The sequence below is a fragment of the Mesocricetus auratus genome, unplaced genomic scaffold (assembly GCF_017639785.1).
Source record: "Mesocricetus auratus isolate SY011 unplaced genomic scaffold, BCM_Maur_2.0 Super-Scaffold_100009, whole genome shotgun sequence".
In the NCBI taxonomy this organism is placed as follows: Eukaryota; Metazoa; Chordata; class Mammalia; order Rodentia; family Cricetidae; genus Mesocricetus; species Mesocricetus auratus.
In genome coordinates this window covers 30477574-30492094 of record NW_024429193.1, presented here as the reverse complement: position 1 = coordinate 30492094, position 14521 = coordinate 30477574, and the positions used below count along the sequence as shown (strand labels likewise).

At 40.6% G+C, this 14521-nt stretch overlaps 1 protein-coding gene across 3 annotated transcripts in view; it reads right to left on the bottom strand.

Moving 5' to 3' along the window:
* Window positions 1-14521, bottom strand: part of Ap1ar (adaptor related protein complex 1 associated regulatory protein) — a 29516-nt gene that overhangs the window by 3739 nt on the left and 11256 nt on the right. The window contains exons 2-9 of one of the 3 annotated variants that reach the window (XM_040751806.1): window positions 13474-13522; window positions 12398-12424; window positions 9591-9616; window positions 5588-5684; window positions 4086-4184; window positions 2099-2154; window positions 1299-1372; window positions 991-1119 (exon numbers count right to left, since the gene is read on the bottom strand). In XM_040751806.1, coding sequence (XP_040607740.1) covers window positions 991-1119; window positions 1299-1372; window positions 2099-2154; window positions 4086-4184; window positions 5588-5684; window positions 9591-9616; window positions 12398-12424; window positions 13474-13522 — 557 coding nt within the window. Of the gene's footprint in view, window positions 1-990; window positions 1120-1298; window positions 1373-2098; window positions 2155-4085; window positions 4185-5587; window positions 5685-9590; window positions 9617-12397; window positions 12425-13473; window positions 13523-14521 lie in introns of those variants that run through there. The other 2 variants (XM_040751807.1, XM_040751808.1) reach the window with 2 other exon arrangements.

Genomic DNA, 14521 nt, shown 5'->3' with positions numbered 1-14521 from the left:
CATTTCTCCCAAATATTTTTTCATTGTTTCTTTTTTGTGCATCAAACCCAGGTCCTTGCACATGCTAGGCAAACACTCTATTTCTGAGCTACATTACCTTCCTTAGACAAATACTTTATTGTTTGGTGATACATTAGCACTTATATAAAACATGAAAAATTAGCCTTTATTCTTCCCCTTTGAGGATGAACAGCAAGCATAGCTTAGGGAGAGTAAGCAATCTATATAAGGTACTATGACTCGGAAGACTAGCCAGATAAAATTCAAACTTATATCTGAACAATAGCTTGTGTTCTATAAAAAACCCTCAAGAATTGCTCCCTTATAGTGAATCAGACATTAACTGACTTTTGACTTTAAACTGCTCAGAAAAAGGCACTAATCCCTCATGTGGAAAACTTCCTAAGTTAGGTTAGGAACACTTCGAAAGTTAACATTTCTTTCTAAATCCCAAGAAACATTAAAACTTAAGTAATTTCCTAAACAACTTATCAGAGGGAGCAGCAAGGGCAGTACAGAATAAAGGCAACCGAGCCACATAAAAGACATAGATTAAAAGATATGGGTTGATTTAAGTTGTGAGTGCTAGGTAGAAACAAGCCTAAACTACCAGCCGAGCTCTCATCATTAGTAAGTCTCTGTGTCATGATTTGGGAACTGGCTGGCAAGACAGAGACAGATACCCCACATCCACACCCACACTCATATAATAAATATAAGAAACAAATAATCTGTCAGCTGGGTGCTGTAGCTCATGCCTTGAAGCACAGTACCCAGCAGGCAGAGGTAGGCAGATCTCTATGAGGTGGGGCCAGCTTGGTCTACAGAGTGACAACTAAGACTACACAGTGAGACTCCATTAAAAAAAAGTCTGAATATGATTTTTTTATGGGCTTCAATATACTCAGTTAAATACCACAAAACACAAGGCAGGAAACAATTGGACCAACAAGGGTCAGTGTGACTCTGAGGGTCACTGAGGTGACAAACCTTCTTCATCTTCCCACTCCAGGTCTAAGGAGGTGCTGTCATCATTCCCACTAGTTGATTTGGTTTTGGTCATTAAGTCACAGCTGCTTTCGGTATTTGGTGTCAATACTGTGGCATCAGATGAGAGTCCTGGAACACACATCAAATGAACAAAACGTCACCTGTACTCTTAGCACAGTACCTCTCTCTCTTTCCCTGGGGGCGACTGTCCTTTAAAGCTTACGGTTCCTCCAAACTTCCACAAATACAGTTCTTAATGTGGCAAAAAGCAATTTGAAACTATTCAGAGAATATTTTAAAAGACTTACTGCTACTTCGAAAAACTTCGTACTGCGACTTTATATTTCTCAAACAAGATTCAAAGTCATCTTCTGGTCCTGCACTGTAATAAAAGCGAATTTAAAAAAAAATGTTAAAACACGTTTGGAATAGATGTAATAGAATGAATAGTTATGTGAGTGATGGTTTTTCTGGCTTGAAGCCTCTTCCCCAAGTTGTAACTGCAGAATATTCACCAGAATATTCTGGTGAAAATAGGTCCTAAATTTTTTTAATGCCACCAGGAAACTGAACACAGACTAACTGTGAAGGCCAATCCTCAAGGCTGAATTAAGTTCAACTTCACAATTACCCTGTAACAACAAGCATGAGCATGTTTTCACTAAGGAAAAGAAACAACTAAGGTTACTGCCAACTTACCTGAAGGAATCCAGTAACTACACCCTTTCTATGTGAAAATGTTATTACTCTTCCAAACCCATAGAAGTCAATTTGAATAATCATCACTTACGGCTTAAAAATGTTCTCCGTATTCTCTAAGTCAGTGTCTTAGAGGAAAGTATATGTGAATAAACACACGAACAACAACGTGTGTGTGTGTATAAAAAGCTTTGGAGGTGTACACACACACACACACACACACACACACACACACACACACACACACACACACGGACACACACAGGTACACAAAGGACTGAGCCAAAGGACTGAGCCCAGGGCTTTGAGTATGTGAATATATTCATGAACATCTTGAGGAGAGCAGTGGTCTGTTTGGAAACAACCCTTTCTGCCACAAACAGAGGAGGACATACACGTTGCTCTTTACCTTTGATAGTCTCCACTGCTAGGATGATAGCGCTGTGTAACTCTCTGCTTTTCTTGCTTTGGAAACACAATGTAATACAAAATCATTTTGACGTCAAGTTACGCTTTTAAAAAATACCCATGCAATGCCAACATCCTTTGCCTAGTTTTTAAAAACAAAAAGTTAGCATTATTCCGCTGAAGTCTTTTCCTTTATCATTACTTCTACATCCTCTTATTTAAGGACAGAATTATTCTCAGCTTATCAGGGTGTGATGCTGTGGTACTGAGAATATTTCGTGTTGTGAAGTGTACTGGTGCCCTTAGCGTTCTCAATACTCCTAAGAACCTCCATGACTAGAAGGGTAAGCAGGAAGCGTACGTCTTCTTCAGCATGGAAGAAGGAGCAATGTGAGGGTTTCTAAGGCTGAGCTGACTCGGGTATGTTAATGGCAGTGGATTAGTCGGGACTCAGCACAGGATTCTAGAACCGTGCTTCGACAGTGGCTGTGCATTCTTGGCATGGTGTTACCTTCTGGTTCTTCATCTGTTGCTTACAGATGGCTACTGCCCCGCCTTGGCAGACTCAGTGACTATGAAAAGCAGTGAACCAGTACATGGCTATACAATTGGATCCATGTATGATATGCAGATGATGTATTCCCAGAACCAACATTTAGTCATGGAAGCAAGAACACAGAGAACCTAGATTACCCAAACTAACACATGCTTCAATGGGATGCTTTGGCCCTTCCTAATGCGGTGACCCTTTAATACAGCTCCTCATATTGTGGTGATCCCCAACCATAGTTATTTCATTGTTACTTCATAACTATAATTTTGCTACTGCTATGAATCATAATGTAAATATCTGATATGCAACCCTTGTGAAAGGATCCTTTGATCCCCTAAAGGGGTCACGACCCAAGATTGAGAATCACCGCTTTAAGCAGCTGCAGTAGAGACTTTATTATTGTAAAAAATAATACCTATATTAAGAGCAACAATTAGTTTCACAGAAAGTGAAGTTAATTTTAACGTTTCCCAGTACTTAAGATGTATTTAAAAAGGCCGAAACCCACCCACTCAGAAAGAGAAAGATAGTTCACATAGAAATCACGAAGACGGGATTTTTCAGTTTGTCTACATTTCTAAGTGTGATAGAGTTTTGTACTATAAACACTGTTCCACAACACTGGTGGCAAATGCACACAGGCAATGATGGAGGGAGACAGCAAGCAGAGTACTGGGTAAGCACCACTGCCCCGGACTCTGGCTCTCCCGTTTCTCAGCTGTAAAACCTGCTTGTCGTTCAGCTTCCTGTCTGTAAAAACAGGGACTTCAATGTCCCTTTCCTAAGACTGATGTGGGTTTTCAACTAAGAACCCTCTGAGTAGCGTTCCTGACACTTCTATAAAGATCTATTACTGACAGCTGTCAAGCATTGTGGGATAATGTCATATTCCCACATCATGGAAAGAGATGGTCAATCTGTCTTTCCTAATAATATGCCAAAGATGTTCTCAAGACTCTACCTTTAGTGTCTCAACTCCATACGAAATACCCTTAGTAAGCCATAAGTCATACAGCTTGTCTTATATTAAGTATAAGAATCTCACAATTTTAAGAAATTGTTTTAAAAAACTTCACAAAAATACACTAAAATGTCCAAGCAATTATATTGAAGGCTAGTTTTGAAATATTTGCCTTGTAAACACATTTCCCCCAAAAAGAATTTGAATTAAGTGCACTAGAATTCAATTTAGGCTAAACAGAAATCAGCTCCTGCTAATCTAAATCTACACAATACAGGGCATCAAGCTCACATTTATGTTTCTTCTAGAAGGTAAAGATGGATTCATCTGCCTTTGAGATTCCTAAAGATATATGCGTAAGTACATCCTCTGCTAACCAAGGAGCTGTTGATTCTAGCAGGAAAGTCCCAACTTGGAATAGTCAGAGAGAACAAGGAGAGGTAACCCTGGTGTGCGCTGGGGTCTCCCCCTCACCTCCAGGAGCTTTCGCTGCCTTGCTGCCCTGGCTGCTTCACGCTGGGCAGCGTATAAAGCTTCTTCTTCTAGTCTTAACTTCTCCTCTTGTAAGGCTAACTGTACATGAACAAAACGGTAAGGATTAACAGAAACCAGAACCTGTCTCCCTGCTCTACACAAGCTATTCCGATTTAAAACAAACAGAAATCACTGAAAATAATTGATATCTAGAAAGCACATAAAAATTGCTATTTTTGTGGCTGCCCATTTCAAATTGTTTTACAAAATACCCCAGATGATACATAAGACATTACTGAATTCCTTAGAAAATGCAATCAGTATTCTCCATTTTCAGTCACCATTTTAATGCTTGTCACCCTGACTACAATGGTTCTGGCCCTCACAAATCAAAGGTCCCCAAATCTAAAGCCAATTACACCTATGCTTTCTCTACATTCTTGTCTTTCCACTTAACTGACATCCATACACACATTTCTCAATTTCATTAGTATTCATTATTCAAAAACTACTTTTATATTTAAGTTCTTGTCATTCGCAATACCATAAATAGAACCTTAGTGACAAACACTGCATATCAATCCAAGCATTAACCTCTTTTTTCTTTAGAGTACTATAAGAATCTCTCATGTAGATTAAATCACTACTTTTGTTCTTTTTTGGTTTTTCAAGACAGGGTTTCTCTGTGTAGCTTTGTAGACCAGTCTGGCCTCAAACTCACAGAGATCTGCCTGCCTCTGCCTCCTGAGTGCTGGGATTAAAGGCGTTCACCACCACCGCCTGGCCAAATAATACATTTGTAAATCACTAACAGTACTAAACATATTGTTTTTTATTTTTAATTAAAATATTTTTGGTACTGTAGACAGAGCCCAGCATCTTGCACTCTACAGTTGGCCTACATGACCAGAAGGCTACCTTTGATACAGGGTCTCATTATATAGTTCAGGCCATCTTTGAACTTGCTATTCTCCTAAGGCTAGCCTCAAACTCATTCTCCTGCCTGCACCTCTCAAGCGCTGGGATTATAGGTACATACCACCATGCCAAGATCAAAAGACTGCTTTTAAATGTAGAATGATATACAAGTAATTCTCTTTAGTTAAGTGATAATGAAGCTATGATGATAGGCCACTTCCATAAATTTGTGACTGGTAGGGGTACTTGGTTCACTGAGCACAAATAAACCCAAGACAAACAAAAACTTAAACATGGCTCATTGTGAAACAGAACAGGCAATTTATAATGATTGGGGCAAAGGCACTTGCTCTTGCTGGGCACTGCTATTAGTGAACTGTATTAGTGAACTATCTTAGTAAAGAATGATTTACTGTTGCCTCTAACATGAAATCGTATTAATTACAGTAAGTAGCATAAGCTTCCACTTTTAAGTCAGTTTTCTTGTATTCATGTAAACGGAGGTCTATGACTGCTGACAACACACGGTGAGCACCACCCACCAACAGGCTTCACGTCTCTGAACAGCAGGGCTCACCACTTACCTCCCTCTGGATTTTCCTATCCACGTCTTTCTGTTTCTCAGCAATCGAATCATAATGCCTCTCTTGTAAGTCAACAATTTCTTCCTCAGTGAGTGGCCTAGAGAAAAGAGGGAGGGAGGGAAAAGAAAAACAAAACAAAACAAAAGTCCTTCTGATAAACCTGAGTCTAAATAAAACATTCCAAAAGTCAGGGGAATGCTGAGATTTTATTGTCAAAAACTGTATTAAAGCAACTGGGTCCAGCTTTAATTCTGTGAAACTATGAACTGCAATACAGCAGTAGCCCTCCTGATAGTGTAAGATGACAGGCTGTCTTTTACTCTACAGCCGCCCGCTAACAAGTATGGACTTTGCTACTCTCTACACAGGGTCTATTTGATGGCCACCCTAGACACCCTCAAACATCTCACCATAAAGCATAACTTCAGTGTGTTGTACTCTCGACCCAGTGCTCACAGTCAGAGCCCTAACCCTCCTACCACTCACGCTGAGCTCCCCGACCCTTCATCTTTCCCCACATGGGTGCATCCAGTCAGGATAGGACGGGGACCTCATAGCAGGTCTGAATTCCTTCTCACCACACACCTTCCTATGTTCCTACCATCCGCCAATTACTCTGCTTACTCACTCTGGGACCTGAATATTTTCCACTTTAGTCCTTTCTGCTGTGGGCTGCTAGAATAAGAAAACAAAACAAAACAAAACCAAAAGCAACAAAAATTTGGCTCTTAGTCTCCAGCCACGGTTCTTGAACATACGCAAGGTGACCCTACAAAACTCCATAGTTTTCTTAAGTTTCTTATTCAAACTTTTTTCTTAAAGGTGACTTAATTTCACTTCTATTCCCTTGCTTAAATATATCTTATTCTTCCTTCCCTTTCCTGAAGAGGCAGGGGCCTTCACCTACCTGAGGTCATTAGTATACTTATGATTCATTCAAGCCCCATGGTTTACAACTCGAGTACTTGTAACGTGCCAGCTGCTCCCAACACCATATAAAGTAGAGGCAGAGATTACATGAGAGGGAAACGAGATGGGCACAGACATGGGCCAGCATGTGGCAGAGCTAGGACATAAACGGAGGCAGACTAGCACCTTGCTCCTAACTAGTATTGCTCCTGTCTGCATGTCCTTGCCTCCACTCATTCATCAGTACCAGTCTTCAGCTTCCAGCGCTCCAGTGATGCTGGTAATCAATGGTTTCTACGTTGTTAAACAACTGAAGTCCTTCTTCCTACAATCTGGGCATCCCCTCTGGTCTGGCCGGTGTCTGGACCTTCTCATTTACATTTGCCTTCCGAGTTTCTGATGGTTCTTTGTTTCTATCACTTCTCACTCATTCTCAAACTCTTTCACACTGAGTGATTATTTCATCATCCCACCACTCTTCCTCATGCTCCAAGAACCCTATTCTACCATCCTCCAACACAGGGATGTGACCCCACCCCTCTGAGGTCGTGGGGAATGACCCTAAGACTCGGTGACTGCGAGATAAATACTCTTGTCACTGAGCTGGTCACATCTGAGCATGGTTGAAGTAGGCTAATAATGCCAGCATTCAGAAGGACCAAAAGTTAAAGACACTCTGAACTACACAGAACTTGAGGCCAGTCTGGGCTGTGTAGCAAATTCCCAACTCCATCAAATACATACTAGAGCAAAGCAACATACAATATTAAGACCTTAGATCTATTTATTTAAAAGCTTACTTAAATTTTTTTCATATAATGCATGTCAGTCATATTCTTTCCCCTTCCTCAATGCCTCCCAGAACTTCCCTAACTCTTTCCTCTTCTAATTTCACATCCTTTTCCCAGCAGGTATCAACTAGGAACAGCTTCTTGGCTGGGGTGGGGCTTTGTGTCCACTTCTCCGTTTCAGTGCTGGGATCTTATCTGGTTTGAACCTGTGCAGAGACCCTAGGCTTTTACTGCTTGCTCCATAACGTTTACTGAAAGCAAGACACATCTGCATTACTATTTACAATGCTCCAGTGCTTCCTTCTAATCAATGTCTCACTTTGTATGTGTATTTTTTGACTATCCATGGAGGTCTCCTCTTCCAGGCTAATAATTGCTAACCAACTCTTTAGAGATCGAGCCAGATGTCATCTATATCAAAGAAGCCCTTTTGGACATACCTCTACACAAACATTTTGGTCACAGGGATTCTCTATGTTCTATCATGGCTGTTTTAACTGCTACTTTATAATGAAATATTAATCTTTAGGACCTTTCAGTAAGATACGCACTTTCTTCTAAAGTAGAGACAAACATACTCAGGGTGGGGGAGACACACACACACACACACACACACACACACACACACACACACAGAATGCTTGAGACTAGACTCACATGTGAGGTCTTGTGCATGCTATGAAAACACTCTACCACCTAGCCATATTCTCTCTCAGTCTTTTCTTTTCTGTTTGTAATGAGGACCTCAGGCAGCCCAGGCAATCTTCCTGAGTGTGCTAGCATAAGCCTACTTCCCCATTTTGTTCTCCAGTGCTGCCAACACATATCTGCAACATCACACCAAGTCCATGCTTGATCTTTCAGTCCCAATATCTAACACAGTACCTGGCACATGGACAGCTGCCCAATAAAGGCTTGCTAAACTAAAAAATGACAGCACACAATAAACAAAATAGGAAACAATTCCCTTGACACTAGGAAGTTTCTTTTTCTAAATCTTATTTTATATGTATGAGTATTCTACTTGCATGTATGTATGTCTATGTACCTGTTACATGCCTGGTGCCCAGGGAGGCCAGAAGAAGGTACTGGAGTTACAGATGATTGTGAGCTACCCTGTGGGTGCTAAGAATTAAACCTGGGTCCTTGGAACAGCAGTCAGTGTTCCTAACCACTGACCCATCTGTCCAGCTTGGGAACTTTCTTCTGAGTTAAGACAGATACTTCTTTTTCAAGTACTCTATGCAATTTAATAGCAGATAATTACTTCTGAAGTAGCAAAAGAGTTTTTGATTTGTAGATTGTTTTAGAGCAGTGGCTCCTCACCCTTCCTAATGCTGCAACCCCTTAACACAGTTCCTCATGCTGAGATGACCCCCAACCATAAAATTATTTTTGTTGCTACTTCACCACTAGAATTTGCTACTGTTATGAATTTTAATGTAACTAACTGATATGCAACCCTTGTGAAAGGGGTCATTTGACACCCTCCCAAGGGGGGTGTCTCAATCCACAGGTTGAGAATCACTGTTTTAGAATATCATAATGAAGAAAAAGGGGTAAAGCATGAAAAGAAAATGGAATTATCAGTATTGAGTGGCTTTAAGAAAACTAAATGATATATAACCTAGACCTAATTTTAAAAAACTGAGAAATTGATATATACCAAAATTTTTATTATCTAAAATAGTGTTTTGGGGAATATGTAATTTGTCTTTTATGTAAAGAGAAAATTTGGTTTCTGAAACATAAAGTGCTATTATAGTCTTGAAGACTATAATAAGAATCTCTCTGGAAATTGGACTTTAAAAGCTCATATGGGGTTGTTTAAAAGTTTCCATTTCATCCAGCAGGGAAGCTGTTTAAGAAGGTAAACAGCATACCTGAATCTGACCAGATGCACTAAGCCCCTCCCTGCCTGAGTGAGGAATGAAGGCTGTGAGTCCCTTTCAAGCTGCAAAGACTCTTGAGACCACACTGGCTGTCCTCAAGAGGTTTTGACCAACCAAGGCACCTGGAAAGGACACTGCCCAGCCCCTGAACTACTTGCAGGCTGTGCAGTGAGCTCCAGGTTCCCAGCTTTGTGAGCTGTCACCCATGCTGGTAACCCGGCTGTCTTTGAGCCCTTACTCCTGTAAGTAGCCCAATAAACCAACTGGTTCACCAAGCTGGACTCTGGTGGTATCTGCACTTTGGTCTGTGGTGGGCTTCCTATCTGGGGTGAGTAGATGGGGGTGAGTACCACCTTAGGAAAAGTTTTGTCACATAACACTTACAAATTTTGTTGTTCTGAAAAGCCTTACCTATGGCTGCTTCCTGGGCTCTCCCCCTGCACAAAAATTAAACAAGTAAAAGAATTTTCACTAGTTGAACTCACTATCTAAGGCAAGCCAAAGCAATTTTCATTTAACCAAAAATATTTTTTACTTACCTATTTCTGTCACAGTAAGCAAATTTCATTATTAAAAGGATTTGAAACAAACAAACAAAAAAACACCTTTACTATTTTCCAAAGGCGAAACTAAATTATAGAACAACCATTTTCTGGATAATTCTTAATTTTTCTAACATTTGTTATGTAGCAAATGAACTAACAGTTAAGAAATTCCAGACAACATACTCACTATGTCTTTAACATTTGTAGCTTTCTGTTAATCATATTTTAAAGTTTTAAAATTTACATAAAAGTTTTTTGTAACTTTCCACTGGAAATCAATACTATTTAGACCAGTTGTTCTCAACCTGTGGGTTATGACTCCTTTGGGGGGCCATATCATCCATAACAGAAGCAAAATTACAGTTATGAGTAGCAACAAAATAATTTTATGGTTGGGGGTCACTACAACATGAGAAACTGTACTAATGGGTTACAGCATTAGGAAGGCTGAGAACCAGTACTTTAGACTTTCTGGCCACTTGAAAGCATGCAGAATAGCAAATAACTAGCAGTTGGCCAAGGATGTAAATATAATGGCTGTCATTCTGACCTCTTGTTACACTTCTCACAATGAAGGAGCAACTTCCATCATGTTACCTCATTCTGTGCTTTGTGATTTCACTATTCAAAACAATCCCTGACACAGAGATATTCTGGCTTAAAATACAACAAAATACCCCCAAATATGGTGTCTAGCTGCTCTGTGGTGTTCCTCAGCACAAGGTGTGATGTGCACAGAGAACACGTGGGGTAGACAACTTTCAATAAAGCATGTTGACAGGTATTAGCATCTATGCTAAGGGAAGTGTTTTCATAGAAACACATTTATCGGATGATGAAATGCTATGACCAGATGTTTCAGGAATCCATCTCAGTCCCCCTAGGAGAAAGGTTCTGCTGACAGCATTCATGGGGACTCTGCAACATTTTAACTACAACAGGAACTGGGGCTGGTGAGATGGTTCAGTGGTTATGACCAGTACAGCTTGTGCGGAGTGATCTGAGCTCAGTTCCCAGCACTCATACGTGGCTCTCAGCTGCATAGGATCTAATCTACTGCCTTCTTTTGCCATCTGAAAGTACCCGTACACATGGCACATACTCAGCAGAATATACACAGACATGAATAAAATGGAAGATAAATCTAAAAACCAGAAAAAAATTGACTGGCTCCTTTTTCTTTTACAAAATAATAAAATCCAGTAGTTGTCCCTCTTCCTCCCCAAAGCAAGCCTTAATTAGTCTTTTTGAGTTTCTGACTATTTCTTATACATTTAAATAAATTCCTATCTGTCAGCTAAAACATATTACTAAGTTGACAGTAGGAATCAAATTCTCAATGGTCCATATTCATGTAGGAAGTAGCATCACGAAGCAGGACAGTTCATGGGGGGGGGGGGACAGCGGCAGAGGAGAGGCTGCTCAGCAGGGTAAAACCCAGCAAAAAGTCCCTGGCCAACTACTGAAGAGACCCTTAAGGAAAGCTGCCCGCTCTTCTGAGAAGCAGGATGCTGCTGAGGTGGACTACGGAGCTGAAAGGAGAAGTCTTGTTTGTGAAGGAGGAGGAAACTGAGGCAACTGCTGGGAACGGAAGGAAGGAGGCTCCACAGAGGGCGGGTGCTGCTTCTCTAGGACAACAAAGGATGGACAGGTCCCTAAACTATCTATCTACTAGATGATGTACATGCCTTGCTTTTTGGAGGGTTTGTTTGTTTTCCAAGACAGGGTTTCTCTGTGTAGTGTTAGCCGACCTAGAACTCACTCTATAGACTAGTCTGGCCTTGAACCCATAGATTCACCTGCTTCTGCCTCCTAAGATTTGTGATTAAAGGTGTGCTCCATTACTGGCTCGGAGATTCCTTCTATCAAATTACTTCGAGAAATGCTGAACTGAACAAACTTACACTACTTTAATCATTTAAAGTTACATCGTGTGTGTGTGTGTGTGTGTGTGTGTGTGTGCACGTGCATATGAACACAGAGGATATCTTGTAGGAGTCAGTTTCCTCTTCCACCAGGTAGGTCCTGCTGCTGAACTCAGGTTTGGTGGTAAGTGCCTTTACAGCAGAGTCAGCTCACTGGCCCCATGACTTAAAACAAGCTGGGAACACTTCCTCTCAGGACCGTAGGGAGGTGAGTAATCCACACATTCACAGTTACAGCCGGGCACCAACACAAACTCATGATGCCTCTGCATACTAAGTATACAGCACAGCGCGCTGATTTGAAATTGCATTTTTTTCATATTTTAGCATTTCTATCCTTAGGTTCGTCTTAAATTTGACTGAGCATTTAATAAAATGAGATAGAGGAAATCAGTATCAAGAACGACTGATGGGAGGTAATGGCTAACGTGAGGAATTTTATAATCATACATACATTCTACCCTCAAAGTCCACAGAAAACATGGATTCTAGGTTAAAGCAATTTGCTTATGTAAGGGAAAGACATTAGAAATACCTTCTTTTTTGAAGTTTCCTGGATTCTATAAAAGGCAAAAAAAATCTGTGTCCAGCTTTACATTCACCACATAGTAGAAAATCCTGAATTCTGACTAACATAAATTAACCAAAGAAGGGAAAGAGGGAGAATGGACAAGAAGTAAAAAGTAAGACGAAAATGGTATTACTAGTGCAACAATTAGTCAGAACAAAAACTGAGTTAAATACTTACTTCATCACTCTCTACGAGATTCTCAAACTGAAAGGACAAATAGGTAACTGTTAGGAGGGATATTTGTCAAGTGTACACATCTCACAAGAAACTGACACTTTGCTTAACAGTAAAAGTAATACATCTTTATAAGGTATCTAAGAAGTCGAGTGTCTTTTATATAATCAGTGTATTTGGTATATTCCAGTTCACAAAACGGCCAGCTCAAGCAATGTATCATCATTTTTTTTTCTTGGTGTTTCGAGACAGGGTTTCTCTGTATTGTTTTAGAGCCTGTCCTGGAACTCCCTCGGTAGACCAGGCTTGGTCTCGAACTCAGAGATCCACCTGCCTCTGCTTCCCGAGTGATGGGATTAAAGGCGTGCACCACCACCGCCCGGTAAGTTGTATCCTCATTTTACTGTTCATTCAGTAGCCTGGCTACTCTGAAGGCAGATGCAGCAAGACGCAATGCTCAAGGCCAGCCTTGGTGACAGCATGAGCTTAAGGCCAGCCTGTGTGAGTTAGCGAGACACTGCCTCAAAATAAAAAGTGAAGTAAGACAGGTGAGGATGTGTCTCAGAGCGCTCAGGAGACCTGCCTCCTATAACAACCGACAACATTGAAATAAATATTGGGTATATATATATAATATATATATATATATATTATAGTCCATACTAATGTGGTTCTGAATCCTTCATTATCTTAAATACCCAGGTTTGGTTCCCAGCACCTACATGGTGGCTCACAAAAGTCTGTTAACTTGGCCAGTTGGTGGTGGCACAGACCTTTAATCCCAGCACTTAGGAAGCAGAGGCAGGCGGATCTCTGTGAGTTACAGGTCAGACTGGTCTACAAGGGCAGTTCCAGGACAGCCAGAGCTACACAGAGATATCCTGTTTCAAAAAAGAACACAAAAAAATTCTGTAACTCACTAGGAATCTTGCCCTCTTCTGTCTCTGTGGGCACTGCATACACACAGTGCCCTTACATGCAGGCAAAATCTCACACATAAAACAAATCTTAAAAAACAAAACAAACAAACAAAAAAACCTCTAGGCATTTTGGATCCCAGCCAACACTCAAGGACTCACCTCTATGGTCAAGTGCTCTCCTCTTGGGCATGTTCTAAAATACTTCGATCTGGGAAGAAAAAATATAAAAAATGTTAAAAATCCCATCTGGAAAATAATTACTATTGTGGCATAAAAGTATTCATACAACAAAGAAGTATAACTTCTCTAATATATAGAATTTATATTTGCATTTCTGAAAACAAATCAAATTTACCAACAATTATATAGCTTGGATTTTTAAGTTTAATTAACCAATCTTTCTATGGCACTGATGTATACTAAGACTGTAATAACTTACACAAATATCACCTAGAACAAAAGACAGTGAGTAGAGAGTAATGAGTTCCCCAATGCAGGCTAGTGCACTCTCCTCCTCTTCCCAAGGCCCAGCCACGAAACGCTGATGCCCACAATCTAATTAACACGGTTAAGAACATCTCTCACACAGGGCGGTGGCGGGGCACTCTAATTCCAGCACTCGGGAGGTAGAGGCAGGAGGATTTCTGAGTTCGAGGCCACTCTAGTCAACAGAGGGAGTTCCATGACAGACTCCAAAACTACACAGAGAAAACCTGTCTCAAAAACAAACAAACAAACAAAAACAAAAACCCATCTCTCACAAGCACACCCACAGACCAACTTAATACAAACAATTCCTTGGGACTCCCTCCCCAGGTGATTCTGGATTGTGTCAAGTGACAATCAAGGCACAATTCCACTGGACAGATTAAAAGGGAGAAAGAAAGCAGCAGAGTCTGGCTGCCACAATGTGAAATGTGCATGCTTCCCCAACCATGATGGGTCAAACCCTCTGAAACTGTGAGCCAAGTTCACCCTTCCTCCTGCTTTAGTCTACGTATGTTGTGTATTTTGGCCAAACAACCAATACCAATGTAATGTAGTTGTTTTGTGTCTTCCCTTCTCCTAGGTTACTGGTAAAATGTAGAGGGTTCTGTCCTGTCTTTAAAGACTCACAGAATATACCAGTATAAACATTGAAAATTTTATTCTCTAACTACCCAGGGTCTCCACTTCTCAAGTTCTCAAGCAAACCCAGATATGAACT